The 23,378-nt window shown below is 45.4% G+C and overlaps 1 protein-coding gene across 2 annotated transcripts in view; it reads left to right on the top strand.

The window, feature by feature from the left end:
- abhd6a (abhydrolase domain containing 6, acylglycerol lipase a) overlaps positions 1–20,995 on the top strand; it is a 37,233-nt gene extending 16,238 nt beyond the window's left edge. For both annotated transcript variants that reach the window (XM_020484031.2, XM_020484033.2), the window contains exons 4-9: positions 3,928–4,041; positions 10,513–10,645; positions 16,711–16,880; positions 17,304–17,358; positions 17,767–17,867; positions 19,352–20,995. In XM_020484031.2, the coding sequence (XP_020339620.1) occupies positions 3,928–4,041; positions 10,513–10,645; positions 16,711–16,880; positions 17,304–17,358; positions 17,767–17,867; positions 19,352–19,534 (756 nt within the window). In that variant the 3' untranslated portion in view covers positions 19,535–20,995. The remainder of the gene's footprint in view (positions 1–3,927; positions 4,042–10,512; positions 10,646–16,710; positions 16,881–17,303; positions 17,359–17,766; positions 17,868–19,351) is intronic.
- Positions 20,996–23,378: the final 2,383 nt, after the last annotated feature.

Genomic DNA, 23,378 nt, shown 5'->3' with positions numbered 1-23,378 from the left:
TACCAAGGAACTTGAAGCTCTCAACCTGCTCCTCTGCAGCCCCGTCGATGAGAATGGGGGCGTGCTCGGTCCTGTAGTCCACAATCATCTCATTTTTGTCTTGATCACGTTGAGGGAGAGGTTGTTGTCCTGGCACCACACAACCAGGTCTCTGACTTCCACCCTATAGGCTGTCTCGTTGTTGTCGGTGATCAGGCACTGTTGTGTCATCGGCAAACTTAATGATGGTGTTGGAGTCGTGCCTGGCCGTGCAGTCACGAGTGAACAGGGAGTGCAGGAGGACACTGAGCACGCACCCCTTCGGGGCCCCTGTGTTGGGGATCAGCGTGGCAGATGTGTTGTTACCTACCCTTACCCCTTGGGTGAGGCCTGTCAGGAAGTCCAGGATACAGTTGCAGAGGGAGGTGTTTAGTCCCAGGGTCCTTAGCTTATTGATGAGGTTTGAGGGCACTATGGTGTTGAACGCTGAGCTCTATTCAATAAATACCATTCTCACATAGGTGTTTCTTTTGTCCATGTGGGAAAGGGCAGTGTGGAGTGCAATAGAGATTGCATCATCTGTGGATCTGTTTGGGTGGTATGCAAATTGGAGTGGGTCTAGGGTTTCTGGGATAATGGTGTTGATGTGAGCCATCACCAGCCTTTCAAAGCACTTCATGGCTACAGACGTGAGTGCTACTGGTCGGTAGTCATTTAGGCAGGTTACCTTAGTGTTCTTGGGCACAGGCACTATGGTGTTCTTCTTAAAACACGTTGGTATTACAGACTTGGACAGGGAGATGTTGAACATGTCAGTGAAGACACTTGCCAGTTGGTCAGCGCATATCCTGGTAATTCATCTGGCTCTGCGGCCTTGTGAATGTTGACCTGTTTTAAGGTCTTACTCACATCGGCTGTGGAGAGCGTGATCACACAGTCTTCCGGAACAGCTGGTCCTCTCATGCATGTTTCAGTGTTATTTGCCTCGAGTCGAGCATAGAAGTAGTTTAGCTCGTCTGGTAGGCTCATGTCACTGGGCTGCTTTCGGCTGTGCTTCCCTTTGTTATCTGTAATGGTTTGCAAGCCCTGCCACATCCAACAAGAGTGCTTTCCCCCCTGCATCCCAGAACCAGGTTCTGACCCGTCTCCCCCTGCATCCCATGGCCAGGTTCTGACCAGTCTCCCCCTGCATCCCATGGCCAGGTTCTGACCAGTCTCCCCCTGCATCCCAGAACCAGGTCCACAGCCAGGTTCTGACCAGTCTCCCCCTGCATCCCAGAACCAGGTTCTGACCAGTCTCCCCCTGCATCCCAGAACCAGGTTCTGACCAGTCTCCCCCCTGCATCCCAGAACCAGGTTCTGACCAGTCTCCCCCTGCATCCCATGACCAGGTTCTGACCAGTCTCCCCCTGCATCCCATGGCCAGGTTCTGACCCGTCTCCCCCCTGCCTCCCAGAACCAGGTTCTGACCAGTCTCCCCCCTGCATCCCAGAACCAGGTCCATAGCCAGGTTCTGACCAGTCTCCCCCCTGCATCCCATAACCAGGTTCTGACCAGTCTCCCCCTGCATCCCAGAACCAGGTCCATAGCCAGGTTCTGACCAGTCTCCCTCTGCATCCCAGAACCGGGTCCATAGCCAGGTTCTGACCAGTCTCCCCCTTGCATTCCATAGCCAGGTTCTGACCCGTCTCCCCCCTGCCTCCCAGAACCAGGTTCTGACCAGTCTCCCCCCTGCATCCCAGAACCAGGTCCATAGCCAGGTTCTGACCAGTCTCCCCCTGCATCCCATAACCAGGTTCTGACCAGTCTCCCTCTGCATCCCAGAACCAGGTCCATAGCCAGGTTCTGACCAGTCTCCCTCTGCATCCCAGAACCGGGTCCATAGCCAGGTTCTGACCAGTCTCCCCCTTGCATTCCATAGCCAGGTTCTGACCAGTCTCCCCCTTGCGTTCCACAGCCAGGTTCTGACCAGTCTCCCCCTTGCGTTCCATAGCCAGGTTCTGACCAGTCTCCCCCTTGCGTTCCAGCCAGGTTCTGACCAGTCTCCCCCTTGCGTTCCAGCCAGGTTCTGACCAGTCTCCCCCTTGCATTCCATAGCCAGGTTCTGACCAGTCTCCCCCTTGCGTTCCAGCCAGGTTCTGACCAGTCTCCCCCTTGCGTTCCAGCCAGGTTCTGACCAGTCTCCCCCTTGCATTCCATAGCCAGGTTCTGACCAGTCTCCCCCTTGCGTTCCACAGCCAGGTTCTGACAACTCTGGATTTTTTAAAACTACACATATCAGTGAGCAGTCACTAAGAAAGTATCTGAGAGCCTGTTACAATCATTACAAATAATAATCTGACAGGAGCAATAGCTAATAGCCATCTAGAGACCATTCATCCCTTCAAAACATCATTATTGATGCGACGTAACTATTGAACGTTAACATAAAATGTGTGAGCCTGTGTACGAACAACGTATTTGTTTCATAGGCTATTGGATATTGAAGGCAATTATGACCATTGGGAAGGAGGAAAATCTTTGCCTAACTTCAATACTCACATGAAAGTCTCCTCGCCACTAGTTGTTGCTGGGCAGATTTCCTCTACCAAATCAAAAGAAGCGTAAATGTAGCAGAGAGACGAGCATCCGGCTAGCAAGTGACAAAACAAAAACACTAACCAAAATGCCAAATATGTCTGAAGAACCACTGAATCATTCATTTTCCTTTCAACAGTTTATTTTTATCTGTACATAAACCAACAGAAAATACCACATTTAATATTGAACTCAGACCCAGTGACTCAGACTGGAGCACTGGGACCAGGACTCAGACCCAGTGACTCAGACTGGAGCACTGGGACCAGGACTCAGACCCAGTGACTCAGACTGGAGCACTGGGACCAGGACTCAGACCCAGTGACTCAGACTGGAGCACTGGGACCAGGACTCAGACCCAGTGACTCAGACTGGAGCACTGGGACCAGGACTTGCACTGTGACCCATGACTGGGGCGCTGGGACTCGGACTGGAGCGCTGGGACTCGGACTGGAGCGCTGGGACTCGGACTTTAGTCATAGGGACTCTTGAATCGAGCATTGTTGACTCTGACTTGGACTCGGATTCAACTCGGACATAGCCATAGTGACTCGGACTCGAGCACAGGGGACTTGGGACTCGACTCGGACATAGCCATAGTGACTCGGACTCGAGCACAGGGGACTTGGGACTCGACTCGGACATAGCCATAGTGACTCGGACTCGAGCACAGGGGACTTGGGACTCGACTCGGACATAGCCATAGTGACTCGGACTCGAGCACAGGGGACTTGGGACTCGACTCGGACATAGCTATAGTGACTCGGACTCGAGCACAGGGGACTTGGGACTCGACTCGGACATAGCCATAGTGACTCGGACTCGAGCACAGGGGACTTGGGACTCGACTCGGACATAGCCATAGTGACTCGGACTCGAGCACAGGGGACTTGGGACTCGACTCGGACATAGCCATAGTGACTCGGACATAGCCATAGTGACTCGGACATAGCTATAGTGACTCGGACTCGAGCACAGGGGACTTGGGACTCGACTCGGACATAGCTATAGTGACTCGGACTACAACACTGGTGAACAGTCATGTTACATTGCTGTTATACCTTTGTAACCATGTAATTACTACAGTAACAATGTTTATACCTACTAAATACTGTAACGCGCTAATACAATGTTGTTAGTAGTGTAATAACAGGATAAGGATCATTAATGGATCAAGTAGACAGGATATGTAGACTCAAGTAATGTTTTTCGTTTTTAACCGTGATGTACCTTGTATATAACTGTGCTGTATGTCTATCTGTAGTAGATAGACAGTATAGTTGAGGTGTTAACTGTGCTGAATGGAGTCTATTTGCAGTCGATAGACAGTGTGGTTGAGGTGTTAACTGTGCTGTTTGTCTCTACCTGTAGTTCCTGCCCAAGCACCAGCACCTGCTGTGCATTGACATGCCCGGACACGAGGGCACCAGCCGAACCGATGCCAGAGACTATTCCATAGAGGGACAGGTCAAGAGGATACGACAGGTACTGATTGGTTGATTGATTGATTACATTAATTTTTCTTCTGTAAGATCTCCGTCACGTTACACCACTGTAAACACCATATACTGTTACTGTACCAAAGTCACATTTTACATTTACAATTGAGTCATTTAACAGAAACTCTTTAGCTAGGTGAGACAACCACATATCTCAGTCATAGTAAGTACCTGGCCAAGGCTTTCGACTCTGTCAATCACCTTATTCTTATCGGCAGACTCAACAGCCTTGGTTTCTCAAATGACTGCCTCGCCTGGTTCACCAACTACTTCTCAGATAGTTGGCCCTCGCTACATATTCGTCGCCAAACCCACTGGCTCAAGGTCATCTATAAGTCTTTGCTAGGTAAAGCTCTGCCTTATCTTAGCTCACTGGTCACCATACCAACACCCACCCATAGCACGCGCTCCAGCAGGTATATGTCACTGGTCACCATAGCAACACCCACCCGTAGCACACGCTCCAGCAGGTATATGTCACTGGTCACCATAGCAGCACCCACCCATAGCACGCGCTCCAGCAGGTATATGTCACCGGTCATCCCCAAACCCAACACCTCCTTTGGCCGCCTTTCCTTCCAGTTCTCTGCTGCCAATGACGGGAACGAATTGCAAAAATCGCTGAAGCTGGAGACTTAGATTTCCCTCACTAACTTTAAACAAAAGCTATCTGAGCAGCTAACCAATTGCTGCAGCTGTACATAGCCCATATGTAAATACCCCATCCAGTCAACTACCTTCCTCATCCCCATATTGTTTTTATTTACTTTTCTGCTCTTTTGTACACCAGTATTTCTACTTGCACATCATCACTCCCGTGTCAATTTGCTAAATTGCAATTACTTCTCTACTGTGGCCCATTTATTGCCTTACCACCTCATGCCATTTGCACCAACTGTATATAGACTTTCTTTTGTGTTATTGACTTGTTTATTGTGTTATTGGCTTGTTTGTTTACTCCATGTGTAACTCTGTGTTGTTGTTTGTGTCGCACTGCTTTGCTTTATCTTGGCCAGGTCGCAGTTGTAAATGAGAACTTGCCTTCCTGGTTAAATAAAGGTCAAATAAAAAAAAATGTAAAAAAACCATCTTCAGATAGCCATTGGATGAATCCCGGAACATATTCCAGTCTGTGCTAGCAAAACAGTCCTGTAGTGTAGCATCCACGTCATCTGACCACTTCCGTATTGAGCGAGTCACTGGTACTTCCTGCTTTAGTTTTTGCTTGTAAAGATTTCGGGGGAGAGCTTTGTATGCATCTCTGTTCGTGGAGTAAAGTTGGTCTTGGATTTTTTTTCTTCTCCTGGTTGCACATGTGACATGCTGGTAAAAATTTGGTGAAACTGATTTAAGTTTGCCTGCATTAAAGTCCCCGGCCACTAGGAGCGCCGCTTCTTTGCTTGAGAGCGGTCTTAGTGCCAGCTTCGCTTTGTGGTGGTAAATAGACGGCTACAAATAATATAGATGAGAACTCTCTTGGTAGATAGTATGGTCTACAGCTTATCATAAGGTACTCTACCTCAGGCGAGCAATACCTCGAGACTTCTTTAATATTAGACATCGCGCACCAGCTGTTATTGACAAAAAGACCTCCACCCCTCGTCTTAACAGAGGTAGCGTCTCTGTTCTGCCGGTGCATGGAACATCCTGCCAGCTCTATATTGTCTGTTTCTTCGTTCAGCCACGTCTCGGTGAAACACAAGATTCAATACAGTTTTTAATGTCCCGTTGGTAGGATAATCTTAATTGGTCATCAATTTTATTTTCTAACGATTGCACGTTAGCAAAGAGAATGGAAGGCATTGGGAGTTCACTCACTCGCCTCCGGCTTCTCAGAAGGATCCCCGATCTGCGTCCCCTTTTCCGGCGTCTTTTCTTCATGCAAAAGGTGTGGATCTGGGCCTGTTCCTGTGAAAGGCGTGGACCTGGGCCTGTTCCTGTGAGAGCAGGATATCCTTCTCGTCGGACTCGTTAAAGGAAAACATTTCTTCCAGTCCGTGTTGAGTAGTCGCTTTTTTGATGTCCAGAAGTGTTTCTCAGTCATAAGAGACGGTAGAACCACATTATGTACAAAATAAGTTAATGTTTAATGTTTATTACAATAAGTTAAAAAATAAGTAGTGCAAAAAAATTACAAGACAGCACAATTTGTAAAAGATTGTAAAACGTCAGGCATGTTCTTCAGCGCCATTTTTTTGCCAATCAGATCTTCAACCAAAACCTAATATTAGATAAAGGGAACTTCATTAACAAAGTTATAAAACCACCAATTCCCAAGTTTGAAAATGTAATTGCCCCCCTTACACTCAACAACTGGTTGTGCCACCTTTAGCTGCAATGACTCCAACCAAACACTTCCTGTAGTTGATAATCAGTCTCTCACACCGCTGTGGAGGAATTTTGGCCCACTCTTCCATGCAGAACGGGGGTCATTTGTGGGTTTTCAAGCGTGAACTGCTCATTTCAGGCCCTGCCACAACATCTCAAATTGGATTAGGTCTGGACTTTGACTAGGCCATTCCAAAACCATTTTCATGTAGACTTGATTATGTATTTTGGATAATTTGTCTCGCTGCGTGACCCAACTGCGTTTTAGCTTCAGTTCACAGACAGATGGCCAGACATTCTCCTGTAGAATTCTTTGATACAGAGCAGAATTAATCGTCCAGGTCCTGATGCAGAAAAGCATCATCAAACCATCACACTACCACCACCATGCTGACCGTTGGTATGAGGTTCTTACTGTGGAATGCAGGTGTTTGATTTTCACCAGACATAATGGGACCCATGTCGTCCAAAAAGCACCTGAAAGCACCTGGATGATCATGAAGACTCTTGGGGGGGGGGGAATTAATTTGACAGATAAATTAAAAGTAAACCTTTTGGACAACATGGGTCCCATTTATGCCCGGCGAAAATTATGAGAAATTTTCAGAGCGGGTTCCCCAAGAAAGTCCAACTAACTAACTTAAACTAAGAAGTTTGGAACCACCAAGACTCTTCCTAGAGCTGGCCGCCCGGCCAAACTGAGCAAACGGGGAGAAGGGCCTTGGTCAGAGAGGTGACCAAGAACCCGATGGTCACTCTGACAGAGCTCCAGAGTTCATCTGTGGAGATGGGGGAGAACCTTCCAGAAGGACAACCATCTCTGCAGCACTCCACCAATCAGGCCTTTATGGTAGAGTGGCCAGACGGAAGCCACTCTTCAGTAAAAGGCACATGACAGCCCACTTGGAGTTTGCCAAAAGGCACCTAAAGGACTCAGGCCATGAGAAACAAGATTCTCTGGTCTGATGAAACCAAGATTGAACTCTTTGGCCTGAATGCCAAGCATCACATCTGGAGGAAACCTGGCACCATCCCTACGGTGAAGCATGGTGGTGGCAGCATCATGCTGTGGGGATGTGTTTCAGTGTCAGGGAACGGGAGACTAGTCAGGATCGAAGAAAGATGAATGGAGCAAAGTACAGCGAGATCCTTGATGAAAACCTGCTCCAGATTGCTCAGGACCTCAGACTGGGGCGAAGGTTCACCTTCCAACAGGACAACGACCCTAACCACACAGCCAAGAGAACATAGGAGTGGCTTCAGGACAAGTCTCTCAATGTCCTTGAGTGGCCCAGCCAGAGCCCAAACTTGAACCCGATCAAACATCTCTGGAGAGACCTGAAAATAGCTGTGCAGCGACACTCCCCATCCAACCTGACAGAGCTTGAGAGGATCTGTAGAGAAGCATGTGAGAAACTCCCCAAATACAGGTGTGCCAACCTTGTAGCGACGTACCCAAGAAGATATAAGGCTGAAATCGCTGCCAAAGGGGCTTCAACAAAGTACTGAGTCAAGAGTCTGAATGTAAATGTGATATTTCCTTTTTTTTTTTTTATATATATATATATATACATTTGCAAGAATTTCTAAAAGGCAGATTTTTATTTTTCATTATGGGGTATTGTGATGTCATTATGGGGTATTGTGATATCATTGTCGGGTATTGTGATATCATTGTTGGGTATTGTGATGTCATTCTGGGGTATTGTGATGTCATTCTGGGGTATTGTGATGTCATTCTGGGGTATTGTGTGTAGATTGATGAGGGGGGGAAAAAACTAATGCATTTTAGAATGAGGCTGTAACGTAACAAAATGTTGAAAAAGTCAAGGGGTCTGAATACTTTCCAAATGCACTGTACATTCCATTTAGTTGAAACTAATTAAGATTGACGAAAGACTTTTGTAGTGGAAAGATAAAGCTTTGTCTTTGTTAGAGTGTGGTTGATAAACACATTCATTGTCTCTCAGTTCGTCTGTCTCTTCTTGTCACTTCCATCCCCATTTCTGCAGTTTGAAGCCAATATTTTTACATCTTTAGATCTTTCAGTTTACCAGAAAAGGTCAAACGGAAATACATCTATAATATACATGACAATGGAGGGCTGAACATAAAGAACATTGAAGCTTTGAATCAATCCCTGAAAGCCTCATGGATTCAAGCTATATGTAAATATGAGTTGGATCTCATGTAAAATCTTAGAAAAAGACCAACTCACTTTTTTTTATTTTTCAAAATATTTACTTTTATACAAATAAAGACGTGTGACTTCGTTACTGCATTATTTCATAATGGACATTTCCTCAAAGAATCCATAAAAGCTTGGTTACATTTTGAATATTATCCTCTGAAATTCAGAGCCAAATCATATGGTTGAATTCAAATATACTGATCAAGATAAAAAATGTTTTTGGGGAAAATGGGAACTTATTATCTTATACTGTGTATATATATATATATTTATTTTTGTATTTAATTTATCTTTATTTAACTAGGCAAGTCGGTTACGAACAAATTCCTATGTTCAATGACGGCCTAGGGACGGTGGGTTAACTGCCTTGTTCAGGGGCAGAACGACAGATTTTTACCTTGTCAGCTCGGTGATTCTATCTTGCAACCTTTTCGGTTACTGGCCCAACGCTCTAACCACTAGGCTACCTGCTGGTTACTGGCCCAACGCTCTAACCACTAGGCTACCTGCTGGTTACTAGTCCAACGCTCTAACCACTAGGCTACCTGCTGGTTACTGGCCCAACGCTCTAACCACTAGGCTTCCTGCTGGTTACTGGCCCAACACTCTAACCACTAGGCTACCTGCTGGTTACTGGCCCAACGCTCTAACCACTAGGCTACCTGCTGGTTACTGGCCCAACGCTCTAACCACTAGGCTACCTGCTGGTTACTGGCCCAACGCTCTAACCACTAGGCTACCTGCTGGTTACTGGCCCAACGCTCTAACCACTAGGCTTCCTGCTGGTTACTGGCCCAACACTCTAACCACTAGGCTACCTGCTGGTTACTGGCCCAACGCTCTAACCACTAGGCTACCTGCTGGTTACTGGCCCAACACTCTAACCACTAGGCTACCTGCTGGTTACTGGCCCAACGCTCTAACCACTAGGCTACCTGCTGGTTACTGGCCCAACGCTCAAACACTAGGCTACCTGCTGGTTACTGGCCCAACGCTCTAACCACTAGGCTATCTGCTGGTTACTGGCCCAACGCTCTAACCACTAGGCTTCCTGCTGGTTACTGGCCCAACGCTCTAACCACTAGGCTACCTGCTGGTTACTGGCCCAACGCTCTAACCACTAGGCTACCTGCTGGTTACTGGCCCAACGCTCTAACCACTAGGCTACCTGCTGGTTACTGGCCCAACGCTCTAACCACTAGGCTACCTGCTGGTTACTGGCCCAACGCTCTAACCACTAGGCTACCTGCTGGTTACTGGCCCAACGCTCTAACCACTAGGCTACCTGCTGGTTACTGGCCCAACGCTCTAACCACTAGGCTACCTGCTGGTTACTGGCCCAACGCTCTAACCACTAGGCTACCTGCTGGTTACTGGCCCAACGCTCTAACCACTAGGCTACCTGCTGGTTACTGGTCCAACGCTCTAACCACTAGGCTACCTGCTGGTTACTGGCCCAACGCTCTAACCACTAGGCTACCTGCTGGTTACTGGCCCAACGCTCTAACCACTAGGCTACCTGCTGGTTACTAGTCCAACGCTCTAACCACTAGGCTACCTGCTGGTTACTGGCCCAACGCTCTAACCACTAGGCTACCTGCTGGTTACTGGCCCAACGCTCTAACCACTAGGCTTCCTGCCGCCCTAAATATATATATTCTGTATATAATGAAATAGCATAGTGCTCTCAGATACAGACTTGAAATGACTATTAAAGTATTACAACAATGATTTCTTCCTTAGCGGCTGCTGTGAACTGCTACTGGTATGTTTTCATGCTGGATTACAGTACATGTCTCTGTGTCCCCTCTGTGTCCCCTCTGTGTGCCCTCTGTGTCCCCTCTGTGTCCCCTCTGTGTCCCCTCTGTCCCCTCTGTGCCCTCTGTGTCCCCTCTGTGTCCCCTCTGTCCCCTCTGTGTCCCCTCTGTGTGTGTCCAGTTCGTGGAGAGTGTCCGTCTGACCAAGAGGCCCTTCCATCTCGTGGGCACCTCCATGGGAGGAAACGTAGCTGGAGTGTACGCAGCCCGTTACCCCAACGACCTTTGCAGTGTCACCCTCATCTGTCCGGCAGGTACAGCTTACAGTTCTAAAGTAACATTTCAAAATGGCTGCAGAAAATGTCCATAGTGACATAGTTTCCCGCAAGTTTGCAATCATATAACAACACTTTTTTTATTTATTATTATTATTATTATTATCATTTTTAAAATATATGCTACCTATTCTATAATTGAGTTGTCTTTTTAACAAGGGTGTGTTTGTGGGGTTGAAATATTCCTAATGTTGATTCACAATTAATAAATACATGCTCAAATTATGAATTATATTATGAATTATGGAACTCCTTATGCCAACAGGCCTTCGGGATAATTTTCTTAGATGTTTATTTACACTGAACAAAAAATATAAACGCAAACATCGTGTTTCATGAGCTGAAATAAAAGATCCCAGAAATGTTCCAGACACACAAACATATTATTTCTCTCAGATTTTGTGAACAAATTTGTTTCCATCCCTGTTAGTGAGCATTTATCCCTTTGCCAAGATAATCTAACCACCTGACAGGTGTGGCATATCAAGAAGCTGGTTAAACAGCATAATCATTACATAATCATTGTCCCCATGTGCTGTTTTGTCACAAAAACACAATGCCACAGATGTCTCAGTATTTTGAGGGAGCATGCAATTGGCATGCTGACTGCAGGAATGTCCACCAGAGCTGTCATGTTAATTTCTCTATCATAAGCCACCTCCAACTTCGTTTTAGAGAATTTGGCAGTGTGTCTAACTGGCTTCACAACCGCAGACCATGTGTAACCACACCAACCCAGGACCTGCACATCCGGCTTCTTCACCTGCGGGATTGTCTGAGACCAGCCACCGAGACAGCGGATGAAACTGTGGGTTTGCAAGGTCGAGTATAGCACATGAAGATCTCCCCCATGGCACAAACCCAAGGGGGGGGGGGCGCCAGCCCGGACAGGAAGATCACATCAGTGACTCAACCCACTCAAGTGACGCACCCCTCCTTGGGACGGCATGAAAGAGCCCCAGTAAGCCAGTGACTCAGCCCCCGTAATAGGGTCAGAGTTAGAGAGGGAACCGGCCAGGCAGAGACAGCGGTTAGTCGCTCCAGTGCCTTTCCATTTACCTTCACACCCCTGGGCCAGACTCAATTATAGAATCTACTGAAGAGCTAAGTCTTCAATAAAGTCTGCGTCTCACATTGATAGGCAGACCATTCCATAAAAATTGAGCTCTATAGGAGAAAGCCCTGCCTCCAGCTGTTTGCTAAGATATTCTAGGGACAGTAAGGAGGCCTGCGTCTTGTGACCGTAGCGTACGTGTAGGTATGTACGGCAGGACCAGATCGGTGAGATAGGTAGGAGCAATTAGCAGTAAAACCTTGAAATCAGCCCTTGCCTTAACAGGAAGCCAGTGTAGAGAGGCTAGCACTGGAGTAATATGATCAAATTTTTGGGTTCTAGTCAAGATTCTAGTAGCCGTGTTTAGTACTAACTGAAGTTTATTTAGTGCTTTATCCGGGTAGCCGGAAAGTAGAGCATTGCAGTAGGCTAACCTAGAAGTGACAACGCATGGATCCATTTTTCTGCATTTTTGGATAGAAAGTTTCTGATTTTTGCAACGTTACCTAGATGGAAAAAAGCTGTCCTAGAAATAGTCTTGATATGTCCGTCAAAAGAGAGCTCAGGGTCCAGAGTAACGCCGACGTCCTTCAGTTTTATTTGAGACGACTGAACAACCATCAATATTTATTGTCAGATTCAACAGAAGATCTCTTTCTTTCTTTCTTGGGACCTAGAACAAGCATCTCTGTTTTCTCCGAGTTTAAAAGTAGAAAGTTTACAGCCATCCACTTCCTTATGTCTGAAACACAGGCTTCCAGGGAGGGCAATTTTTGGGCTTCACCATGTTTCATCGAAATGTACAGATGTGTATCATCCGCATAGCAGTGAAAGTTAACATGATGTTTTCGAATGACATCACCAAGAGGTAAAATATATAGTTAAAACAATAGTGGTCCTAAAACGGAACCTTGATGAACACCGAGACTTATAATTGATTTGTCAGAGGACAAACCATCCACAGAGACAAACTGATATCTTTCCATCAGATAAGATCTGAACCAGGCCAGAACTTGTCCGTGTCGACCAATTTGGGTTTCCAATCTCTCTAAAATAATGTGGTGATCGATGGTATCGAAAGCAGCACTAAGGTCTAGGAGCACGAGGACAGATGCAGAGCCTCGGTCTGATGCCATTAAAAGGTCATTTACCACCTTCACAAGTGCAGTCTCAGTGCTATGATGGGGTCTAAAACCAGACTGAAGCGTTTCGTATACATTGTTTGTCTTCAGGAAGGAAGTGAGTTGCCGTGCAACAGCTTTTTCAAAACATTTTGAGAGGAATGGGAGATTCGATATAGGCTGATTTTTTTTTTTGTTTTTAAAGATTTTCTGGCTCAAGGTTTGGCTTTTTCAAGAGAGGCTTTATTACTGCCATTTTTTGTGAGTTTGGTACACATCCAGTGGATAGAGAGCCGTTTATTATGTTCAACATAGGAGGGCCAAGCACAGGAAGCAGCTCTTTCAGTAGTTTAGTTGGAATAGGGTCCAGTATGTAGCTTGAAGGTTTAGAGGCCATGAATATTTTCATGAATGGGTCAAGAGAAAGAGGATTAAAAAACTTGAGTGTCTCCATTGATCTGAGGTCCTGATAGTTCTGTATAGACGACTGAGTTTTGGAGAAATACGCACATTTAAAGAGGAGTCAAAGCTAGTCAGAAGACTTACAGATTGGTGGAGCAGCAGTGAGGGCTCTTCGATACTGCATGGTACTGTCTTTCGAAGCTAGTCAGAAGACTTACAGATTGGTGGAGCAGCAGTGAGGGCTCTTCGATACTGCATGGTACTGTCTTTCAAAGCTAGTCAGAAGACTTCCAGATTGGTGGAGCAGCAGTGAGGGCTCTTCGATACTGCACGGTACTGTCTTTCCAAGCTAGTTGGAAGGCTTCCAGATTGGTGGAGCAGCAGTGAGGGCTCTTCGATACTGCACGGTACTGTCTTTCCAAGCTAGTCGGAAGACTTCCAGTTTGGTGGAGCAGCAGTGAGGGCTCTTCGATACTGCACGGTACTGTCTTTCCAAGCTAGTTGGAAGGCTTCCAGTTTGGTGTGGCGCCCTTTCTGTTCCAATTTTCTGGAAGCTTGCTTCAGAGCTCGGGTATTTTCTGTATACCAGGGAGCTAGTTTCTTATGAGAAATGTTTTTAGTTTTTAGGGGTGTGACTGCATCTAGGGTATTACGAAGGTTAAATTGAGTTACTCAGTTCGGTGGTTAAATGATTTTTGTACTCTGATGTCGTGTAGGCGGAGGGAGTCTGGAAGGGCATCTAGTTGTCTGAGAATTTATAGCACAGCTTTTGATGATCCTTGGTTGGGGTCTGAGCAGATTATTTGTTGCCAATGTAATAAAATGGTGGTCCGATAGTCCTGGATTATGAGGAAAAACATTTATTCCACTGGACGAAACTAGGTCCAGAGTATGACTGTGGCAGTGAGTGGGTCCGGAGACATGTTGGACAAAACCCACTGAGTCGATGATGGCTCCGAAAGCCTTTTGGAGAGGGTCTGTGGACTTTTCCATGTGAATATTAAAGTCACCAAAAATTTGAATATCATCTGCTATGACTACAAGGTCCGATAGGAATTCAGGGAACTCAGTGAGGAACGCTGTATATGGCCCAGGAGGCCTGTAAACAGTAGCTATAAAAAAAAGTGATTGAGTAGGCTGCATAGATTTCATGACAAGAAGCACAAAACCTGAAAATGGGTAAGTTGAAATTTGCTATCGTAAATGTTAGCAACACCTCCGCCTTTGCGGGATGCATGGGGGATATGGTCACTAGTGTAACCAGGAGGTGAGGCCTCATTTAACACAGTAAATTCATCAGGCTTAAGCCATGTTTCAGTCAGGCCAATCACATCAAGGTTATGATCAGTGATTAGTTTAATTGTCCATAACTGCCTTGGAAGTAAGGGATCTAATATTAAGTAGCCCTATTTTGAGATGTGAGATATCACAATCCCTTTCAATAATGGCAGGAATGGAGGAGGTCTTTATTCTAGTGAGATTGCTAAGGTGAGCACCGCCATGTTTAGTTTTTCCCAACCTAGATCGAGGCACAGACATGGTCTCAATGGGGATAGCTGAGCTGGCTACACTGACTGTGCTAGTGGCAGACTCCACTAAGCTGGCAGAATGGCTAACAGGGTGCAGGCCAGACAGCAGGCCATCTCATTGTGGAGCTAGGGGAGTTGGAGCCCTGTCTATGTTCGTAGATAAGATGAGAGCACCCCTCCAGCTAGGATGGGGTCCGTCACTCCTCAACAGGCCAGGCTTGGTCCTGTTTGTGGGTGAGTCCCAGAAAGAGGGCCAATTATCGACAAATTCTATCTTTTGGGAGGGTCAGAAAACCAGCGATTGAGTTGTGAGACTCAGAGTAGAGTAAATATTGATCACATTTCCTGTTTATGATCATACATTTTGATACATTGAATGTTAATATTGTGAAACTATGTTTTTTTTTTAATGTACTTACCTGTTTCAGGAAGTGATGTCACTGAGTACTGCCCCTATATATAGGACCTTCCCCCACCCACCTGGGATATGGATGCCTGATGAAAACAGGTAGAAACATTGTAAATAAATATCACCTGGGAACATGAGCAGCAGTGGTTTTTTTCCCTTCCTGTTTTCCGTGAGTTTTGTCCACAACTCCACCTGCGGAAAGTACCTGGATGTGCGGAATGTTCTTCAGCTTTTGGACTCGGCTGTAGAGCTCGTCCCTCCCCCTAACATACTGCCCTCAAAGCTCATCACTGAGCTAAGGATCCTGGGTCTAAACAGCTCTCTCTGCAACTGGATCCTGGACTTCCTGATGGGCCGCCCCCCAGGTGATGAGGGTAGGTAACAACACCTCTCTCTGCAACTGGATCCTGGACTTCCTGAAGGGCCACCGCATAGGTGGTGAGGGTAGGTAACAACAGTGTGGTGCCATGATTGTGGACTTCTGGATCCTGGACTTCCTGACAGGATGCCCCCAGGTGGTGAGTGTAGGTAACAACACTGTGTGGTGCCAGGATAACAACCTCTCCCTCAAAGTGCTCAAGACAAAGGAGATGATTGTGGACTTCGGGAAAAGAAGGACCGAGCCACGCCCCCATTCTCATCGACGTGGCTGTAGTGGAGCAGGTTAAGAGTTTCAATTTCCTTGGTGTCCACATCACCAAGGAACTATCATGATCCAAACCTATCAAGACAGTCGTGAAGAGGGCACAACAAAGCCTATTTCTCCTCAGGAAACTGAAAAGATTTGGCATGGGTCCTCAGATCCTTAAAGTTCTACAGCTGCACCGTCGAAAGCATCCTGGTTGCATCACTGCCTGGTATGGCAACTGCTCGGCCTCCGACTGCAAGGCACTACAGAGGGTAGTGTGTACGGCCTAGTACATCCCTGGGGCTAAGCTTCCTGCCATCCAGGACCTCTATACCAGGCGGTGTCAGAGGAAGGCCCTAAAAATTGTCAAAGACTCCAACCACCCTAGTCATAGACTGTTCTCAGAGCGCCAGTCTAGGTCCAAAAGGCTTCTTAACAGCTTCTACCCCCAAGCCATAAGACTCCTGAACAGCTAATAAAATGGCTACCCAGACTATTTGCACCCTCCCACCCCCATTTTTATGCTGCTACTCTCTGTTTATCTATGCGTAGTCACTTTAAGTCTACCTACATGCACATATTACATCAACTAACCGGTGCTCCTGCACATTGACTCTGCACCGGACTCCCTGAGTATAGCCTCACTATTGTTATTTTACTGGTGCTCTTTAATTACTTGTTATTTTTCTGTAGGGTTAGGGTTATTTTTTTAGTTCAGTTTATTTTAGTAATTACTTTCACACTTTATTTTTCCTGATACTGCATAGTTGGTTAAGGGCCTGTATATAAGCATTTCACTGTCTATTACACCTGTTGTATTCAGGCTCATGAGACAAATACAATTTGATTTGCAGTTGTGTTTTTATATTTTTGTTCAGTTTATTTGTGGTCTTTTTTTCAGGTCTTCCTACCGAGAGTCCGTTTGTGGAGCGTCTGAGGGAGTTGGAGAAGGACCAGGAACTGAGTGGGAGCCTGGATCCCCAGGGCATCCCTCTGATCCCCTCTACCCCAGAGGAGATGGACGATATGCTCAAACTCTGCTCTTTCGTACGCTTCAAGATCCCTCAACAGGTAGTCATTGATACATTTCAGTTTGGGATTACTTATAGGCCGCGATTCAATCCGATCGCACTTTGTCGGGCAATTGGACTTTTTCAAAGCATTTGTTTCCGCGTTCGTGGAGAACACATTCATGGAAAACGGTGCAAACGTTCGGCTCAATCGAAAATGAATGTCATGCGCACGATCACGCAGATCTACTGCTGATCGGATTGAATCCAGGTCTTAGTTTTGTTGTTGTTGGCGGCTGGTCAACATCTTCAGGATTTAGTCAATAACAACAACAACAACAAACCCGGATGACTAGAACGACTAGAACGACTAGAACTACTAGAACTACTCAAAAGCTTCTCTTCTACTTGTTGCCATGTATTTGTTTTGAACGACAATCTACTGCCCGGTTCCTTACAATAACCTTCATTATTCTTTTGACAGATTCTTCAGGGATTGGTGGATGTTCGAGTTCCAAACAACGACTTCTACAGAGAGTGTGAGGGACTTGGTTTGAATGTCTGCTTCAAAAACATTCATTGAATAATTGAATGATTCTGTCAGACTTGTCAATCACACCTGGTGGAATGTTTTGGGGGGTTTTGTGGTGCATATGCATGTGTAGAGGAATAACTATTCACTTATCTTTCCTTAGTGAATAGGTATTCTTCTATCTTTCCTTTGTGAATAGGTATTCCTCTATCTTTACTTAGTGAATAGGTATTATATCTTTCCTTAGTGAATAGGTATTCCTCTATCTTTACTTAGTGAATAGGTATTATATCTTTCCTTAGTGAATAGGTATTATATCTTTCCTCAGTGAATAGGTATTCTCCTGTCTTTCCTGATTGAATCGATATTCTCCTGTCTTTCCTGAGTTAATCGGTATTATTCTATCTTTCCTCAGTGTTCATGGAGATCGTAGGAGAGAAGTCCAGACACTCCTTACATGAGAACATGCATCTAATCACAGTCCCAACACAGGTCATCTGGGGGAAGCATGACCAGGTAAGCATCCCAGGAGCGTTGGGTCGTAACCTTGCACAATAAAACTGTGGGAGCAATCAACAGTGGATCTTTATTTTATTACAAGTAATGCAAGTAACTGGATGTGCATACACTACTTGTACGCTACTTGTACACTACTTGTACGCTACTTGTACACTACTTGTACGCTACTTGTACACTACTTGTACGCTACTTGTACACTACTTGTACACTACTTGTACACTACTTGTACACTACTTGTACACTACTTGTACGCTACTTGGACGCTACTTGTACACTACTTGGACGCTACTTGTACGCTACTTGTAAGCTACTTGTACACTACTTGTACACTACTTGTACACTACTTGTACGCTACTTGTACGCTACTTGTACGCTACTTGTACGCTACTTGTACACTACTTGTAAGCTACTTGTACACTACTTGTACACTACTTGTACGCTACTTGTACGCTACTTGTACACTACTTGTACGCTACTTGTACACTACTTGTACGCTACTTGTACACTACTTGTACACTACTTGTACACTACTTGTACGCTACTTGTACGCTACTTGTACGCTACTTGGACGCTACTTGTACGCTACTTGTAAGCTACTTGTACACTACTTGTACACTACTTGTACGCTACTTGTACGCTACTTGTACGCTACTTGTACGCTACTTGTACGCTACTTGTACGCTACTTGTACACTACTTGTAAGCTACTTGTAAGCTACTTGTACACTACTTGTACGCTACTTGTACGCTACTTGTACACTACTTGTACGCTACTTGTACACTACTTGTACGCTACTTGTACACTACTTGTACGCTACTTGTACACTACTTGTACGCTACTTGTACGCTACTTGTACGCTACTTGTACACTACTTGTACGCTACTTGTACGCTACTTGTACACTACTTGTACACTACTTGTACGCTACTTGTACACTACTTGTACGCTACTTGTACACTACTTGGAAAAAAGGGATTTTGTTGTTGTTTTGAATATAATGTATGTGAATTTTGTAGGTTATTTACTGTTTGTCTTTATAATTGTAATGATTAAAACAGAATAGAAAAAAGGTTATTCAACTGTCCCCATAGGAGAACCATTTTTGGTTCCAAGCATTTAAAAAAAAATATATATATTTAACCTTTATTTAACTAGACAAGTCAGTTAAGAACAAATTCTTATTTACAATGATTGTCTAGGAACAGTGGATTAACTACCTTGTTCAGGGGCAGAACGACAGATTTTTACCTTGTCAGCTCAGGGATTCGATCCAGCGACCTTTCGGTTACTGGCCCAATGCTCTAACCACTAGGCTACCTTTAAAGTTCTACATAGAACACAAAAAAGTTCTACCTGGAACCAAAAAGGGTTATTCAAAGTGTTATCCTATAGGGACAGCCAAAGAACACGTTTAGATTCTAGATAGAAAGAGTGTTCCTCTTAATTGGACTCCCTCCCTCCTCTCCTCTCTTCCTCTATCAGGTGGTGGATGTTTCTGGATCATCTATGCTGAAGGAGGCCGTCTCTGGCTGTCAGGTGGACCTGCTGGACAACTGTGGTCACTCTGTGGTGATGGAGCGACCTCGCAAGACAGCTCAGCTCATCATGGACTTTATCAATAACCAACACAACACTGGCTCTGGCTCCAACAAGAAACTCTCCTGAGACTGACTACCTGGAGCTTAGACTTTATAGTGCCCGTTTCCCGGGCAAAGTTAAACCTAGTCCTAGACGAAGAAGCACTTTCAATGGGTGTTTGATCTCCATTGAACATGCGTTTCAGTCAGGGACAAGGTTTGTCAAAGACTAGGTTCCAGCCAGCGACTAGGTTTCAGTCAGGGTTTCAGGTTTAATTCGGGAATAGATTTCATTTAGGGTTTCAGGTTTCAGTCAGGGACTAGGTTTCAGTCAGGGTTTCAGGTTTCAGTCAGGGACTAGGTTTCAGTCAGGGACTAGGTTTCAGTCAGTGTTTCAGTCAGGGACTAGGTTTCAGTCAGTGTTTCAGGTTTCAGTCAGGGACTAGGTTTCAGTCCGGTACTAGGTTTCAGTCAGGGTTTCAGTTTTCAGTCGGGGTTTCAGTCAGTGACTAGGTTTCAGTCAGAGTTTCAGGTTTCAGTCAGGGACTAGGTTTCAGTCAGGGACTAGGTTTCAGTCAGGGACAAGGTTTCAGTCAGGGTTTCAGGTTTCAGTCAGGGTTTCAGTAAGGTACTAGGTTTTAGGTTTAATCTGTGTCCAGGAAACCAGCCTACAGTGAGTGTTTATCTGTAAAAAATCTAATAATCTGTAAATGATGTAGTAATATTTTTGTAATCTAGTCCTCAGGGAATGAGCCCATCAACCAGCTGACTGCGGTTTCATGCTTGAATTTGATTTTAAGGTGAAGGAAGACTGTGTAAAATACTGGGATACAATATTGTGACATTGTATTTATTTAGTGATTTAAGGACCTTCATTTCAAATGTTATATTCTTTGTTTAATTGCCAATGTGTTACTAAACTTACTTAAATGATTTTGCCAAAACATGATTTTATATTGTATTTGAGTTTGTGTTACCTCTGAGTCAGCTGAAGGACTGTGGTCGGTAAGTGTCTGAGACTGATCCCGCCTGAAAACACAAGATGTAAAGGAAGACACAAACTCAAATCAAACTACTTCTAGTTGTTGTTAAATTGATTTGTCTTGTTGAAGGTTGGTACATGGTCTTACTATTATCCACAGACAACATATTACACCTTGTACATTAGGAACATTATTGAAGGAACATTTGTCATTGTGTTTTATGATCAAATAAATGTTATTAAAAACAATGGAGCTACAATCACATACATTTTGTAATACTATTAACCAAGTACTTTTTCTTCAAGCGCTGCTATACCCTGTTATATGTGATATAACCTGATGGTATCGATGCATGACGATAGAGTATCGATGCAATGAGACACAACAACCAACGCCTGCATATTTTCAAGTTTGCCATGCCATGTCGTTAAGTTACACTGAGACAAAAAAAAATATTTGTGACACTTGTTATCTTTGTACATGTTAATGAGTTGTCAATCTACTCAATGTTTTTGCTTGTTCACGTAAAGCACCAAATAAAACTCTTTTCTCATGCTGACATGAAATTCATGGACCAATCACATTGGATTTTGTTGTTTTGGGGCTGGGCATTGATATGGGGTGGAGCTACAGCTGTTTTGGGGGCTAGGCATTGATATGGGGTGGAGCTACAGCTGTTTTGGGGGCTAGGCATTGATATGGGGTGGAGCTACAGCTGTTTTTGGGACTGAGCCTTGATATGGGGTGGAGCTACAGCTGTTTTGGGGGCTGGGCCTTGATATGGGGTGGAGCTACAGCTGTTTTGGGGCTGGGCCTTGATATGGGGTGGAGCTACAGCTGTTTTGGGGGCTGGGCCTTGACATGGGGTGGAGCTACAGCTGTTTTGGGGGCTGGGCCTTGACATGGGGTGGAGCTACAGCTGTTTTGGGGGCTGGGCCTTGACATGGGGTGGAGCTACAGCTGTTTTGGGGGCTGGGCCTTGACATGGGGTGGAGCTACAGCTGTTTTGGGGGCTGGGCCTTGACATGGGGTGAGAAAAGCTTAGCGATATTGATTCAAGGGTTAGGGGAAAAGCTTTAAGGAAAGTTTGGGGGGTTTGTTTCAGGTTTCAAACAACAGTTTAAGGAAGGCCAGGGTTTGGATGAGATTGAATGTGCTCAATTATTTTCATCATGAAGTGCGTTGGGAGCCACCTTACCCGACACCCTACTAGATCCACTACAATTTGCATACCACCCCAACAGATCCACGAACGAAGCAATCTCCATTACACTGCCCTACACCACCTGGATAAGAGGAATAACTATGTAAGAATGCTGTTCATCTACAACAGTTCAGCCTTCAACACCTGAACCCCGCCCTGTGCAACTGGATCCTGGACTTCCTGACGGTCCGCCCCCAGGTGGTAAGGGTAGGCAACAACACATCTGCCACGCTGATCCTCACCACTGGGGCCCCTCAGGGGCGCGTGCTCAGTCCCCTCCTGTACTCCCTGTTCACCCACAGCTGCGTGGCCAAGCACGACTCCAACACCCTCATTAAGTTTGCTGATGACACCACAGTGGTGGGCCTGATCACCAACAATGATGAGACAGCCTATAGGGAGGAGGTTAGAGACCTGGCAGTGTGGTGACAGGACAACAACCTCTCCCTCAACGATGAGACAGCCTATAGGGAGGAGGTCAGAGACCTGGCAGTGTGGTGCCAGGACAACAACCTCTCCATCAATGTGATCAAGACAAAGGAGATGATTGTGGACTACAGGAAAAGGAGGACTGAGCACGTCCCATTCTCATCGACGGGGCTGTAGTGGAGCAGGTCGAGAGCTTCAAGTTCCTTGGTGTCCACATCACCAACGAACTATCACGGTCCAAACACACTAAGACAGTCATGAAGAGGGCACGATAACACCTTTTCCTCCTCAGGAGACTGAAAACATATGGCATGGGTCCCCAGATCCTCAAAAAGTTCTACAGCTGCACCATCGAGAGCATCCTGACCGGTTGCATCACCACCTGGTATGGTAACTGCTCTGCCTCTGGCCGTAAGGTGCTACAGAGGGTAGTGCGTTCGGCCGAATACATCACTGGGACCAAGCTCCCTGCCATCAAGGACCTCTACACCAGGCGGTGTCAGAGGAAGGCCCTTAAAATTGTCAAAGACTACAGTCACCCAAGTCATAGACTGTTCTCTCTCTGCTACCGCATGGCAAGCGGTACCGGAGCACCAAGTCTAGGTCCAAAAGACTCCTTAACAGCTTCTACCCCCAAGCTGAACAATTAATAATGTACATTGAACCCCCACCCTTTGTTTTTACACTGCTGCTACTCGCTGTTTATTATCTATGCATAGTCACTTTACCCCTACCTATATGTACAAATTACCTCGACTAACCTGTACCCCCGCACATTGACTCAGTACCGGTATCCCCTGTTTGACTTTTGCTTTCAAAAACATCTCAAACAAAACATGTCAAATTAACTATTGCTATTATATTCTACCGTGCAAATACACTGAGCATTATAGGGAAATAATGCACGCTATAATATATAACATATAAAATATATTATATAAAAATCAGAAAGGAGTATTCAAAAACGACAATTCGTTCCGAAATTTCTTGATTCATTTTTTAATTTGCATTTTTATTATGTGTGTATTTGTTTGACATTGTACTGCATTGATAGAAGCTAGTAACATAAGCATTTCGCTGCACCCGCTATGACATATGCTAAACTGTGTACGCGACCAAGAAGCTTTGTTTTGTGTTAATACCTCATTGTTTCGCTAGGTGGCGACACTTGATTTTAGCAAGAGTACTCGGCGCTTCTGTTCTCGTTGGGAAAAACTCAATTGGATCACCTCGTGTCCTATATACACTCTCTCCTCGCCTCCGTTTGGGGTTTTAGTCTGGGTTTCTGTACAGCACTTTGATATATCACTTTGATA

This window comes from Oncorhynchus kisutch, linkage group LG5, assembly GCF_002021735.2.
Source record: "Oncorhynchus kisutch isolate 150728-3 linkage group LG5, Okis_V2, whole genome shotgun sequence".
Taxonomy (NCBI): Eukaryota; Metazoa; Chordata; class Actinopteri; order Salmoniformes; family Salmonidae; genus Oncorhynchus; species Oncorhynchus kisutch.
Note: the sequence above shows the minus strand (reverse complement) of the source record. Positions and strands in the feature narration are given on the sequence as shown.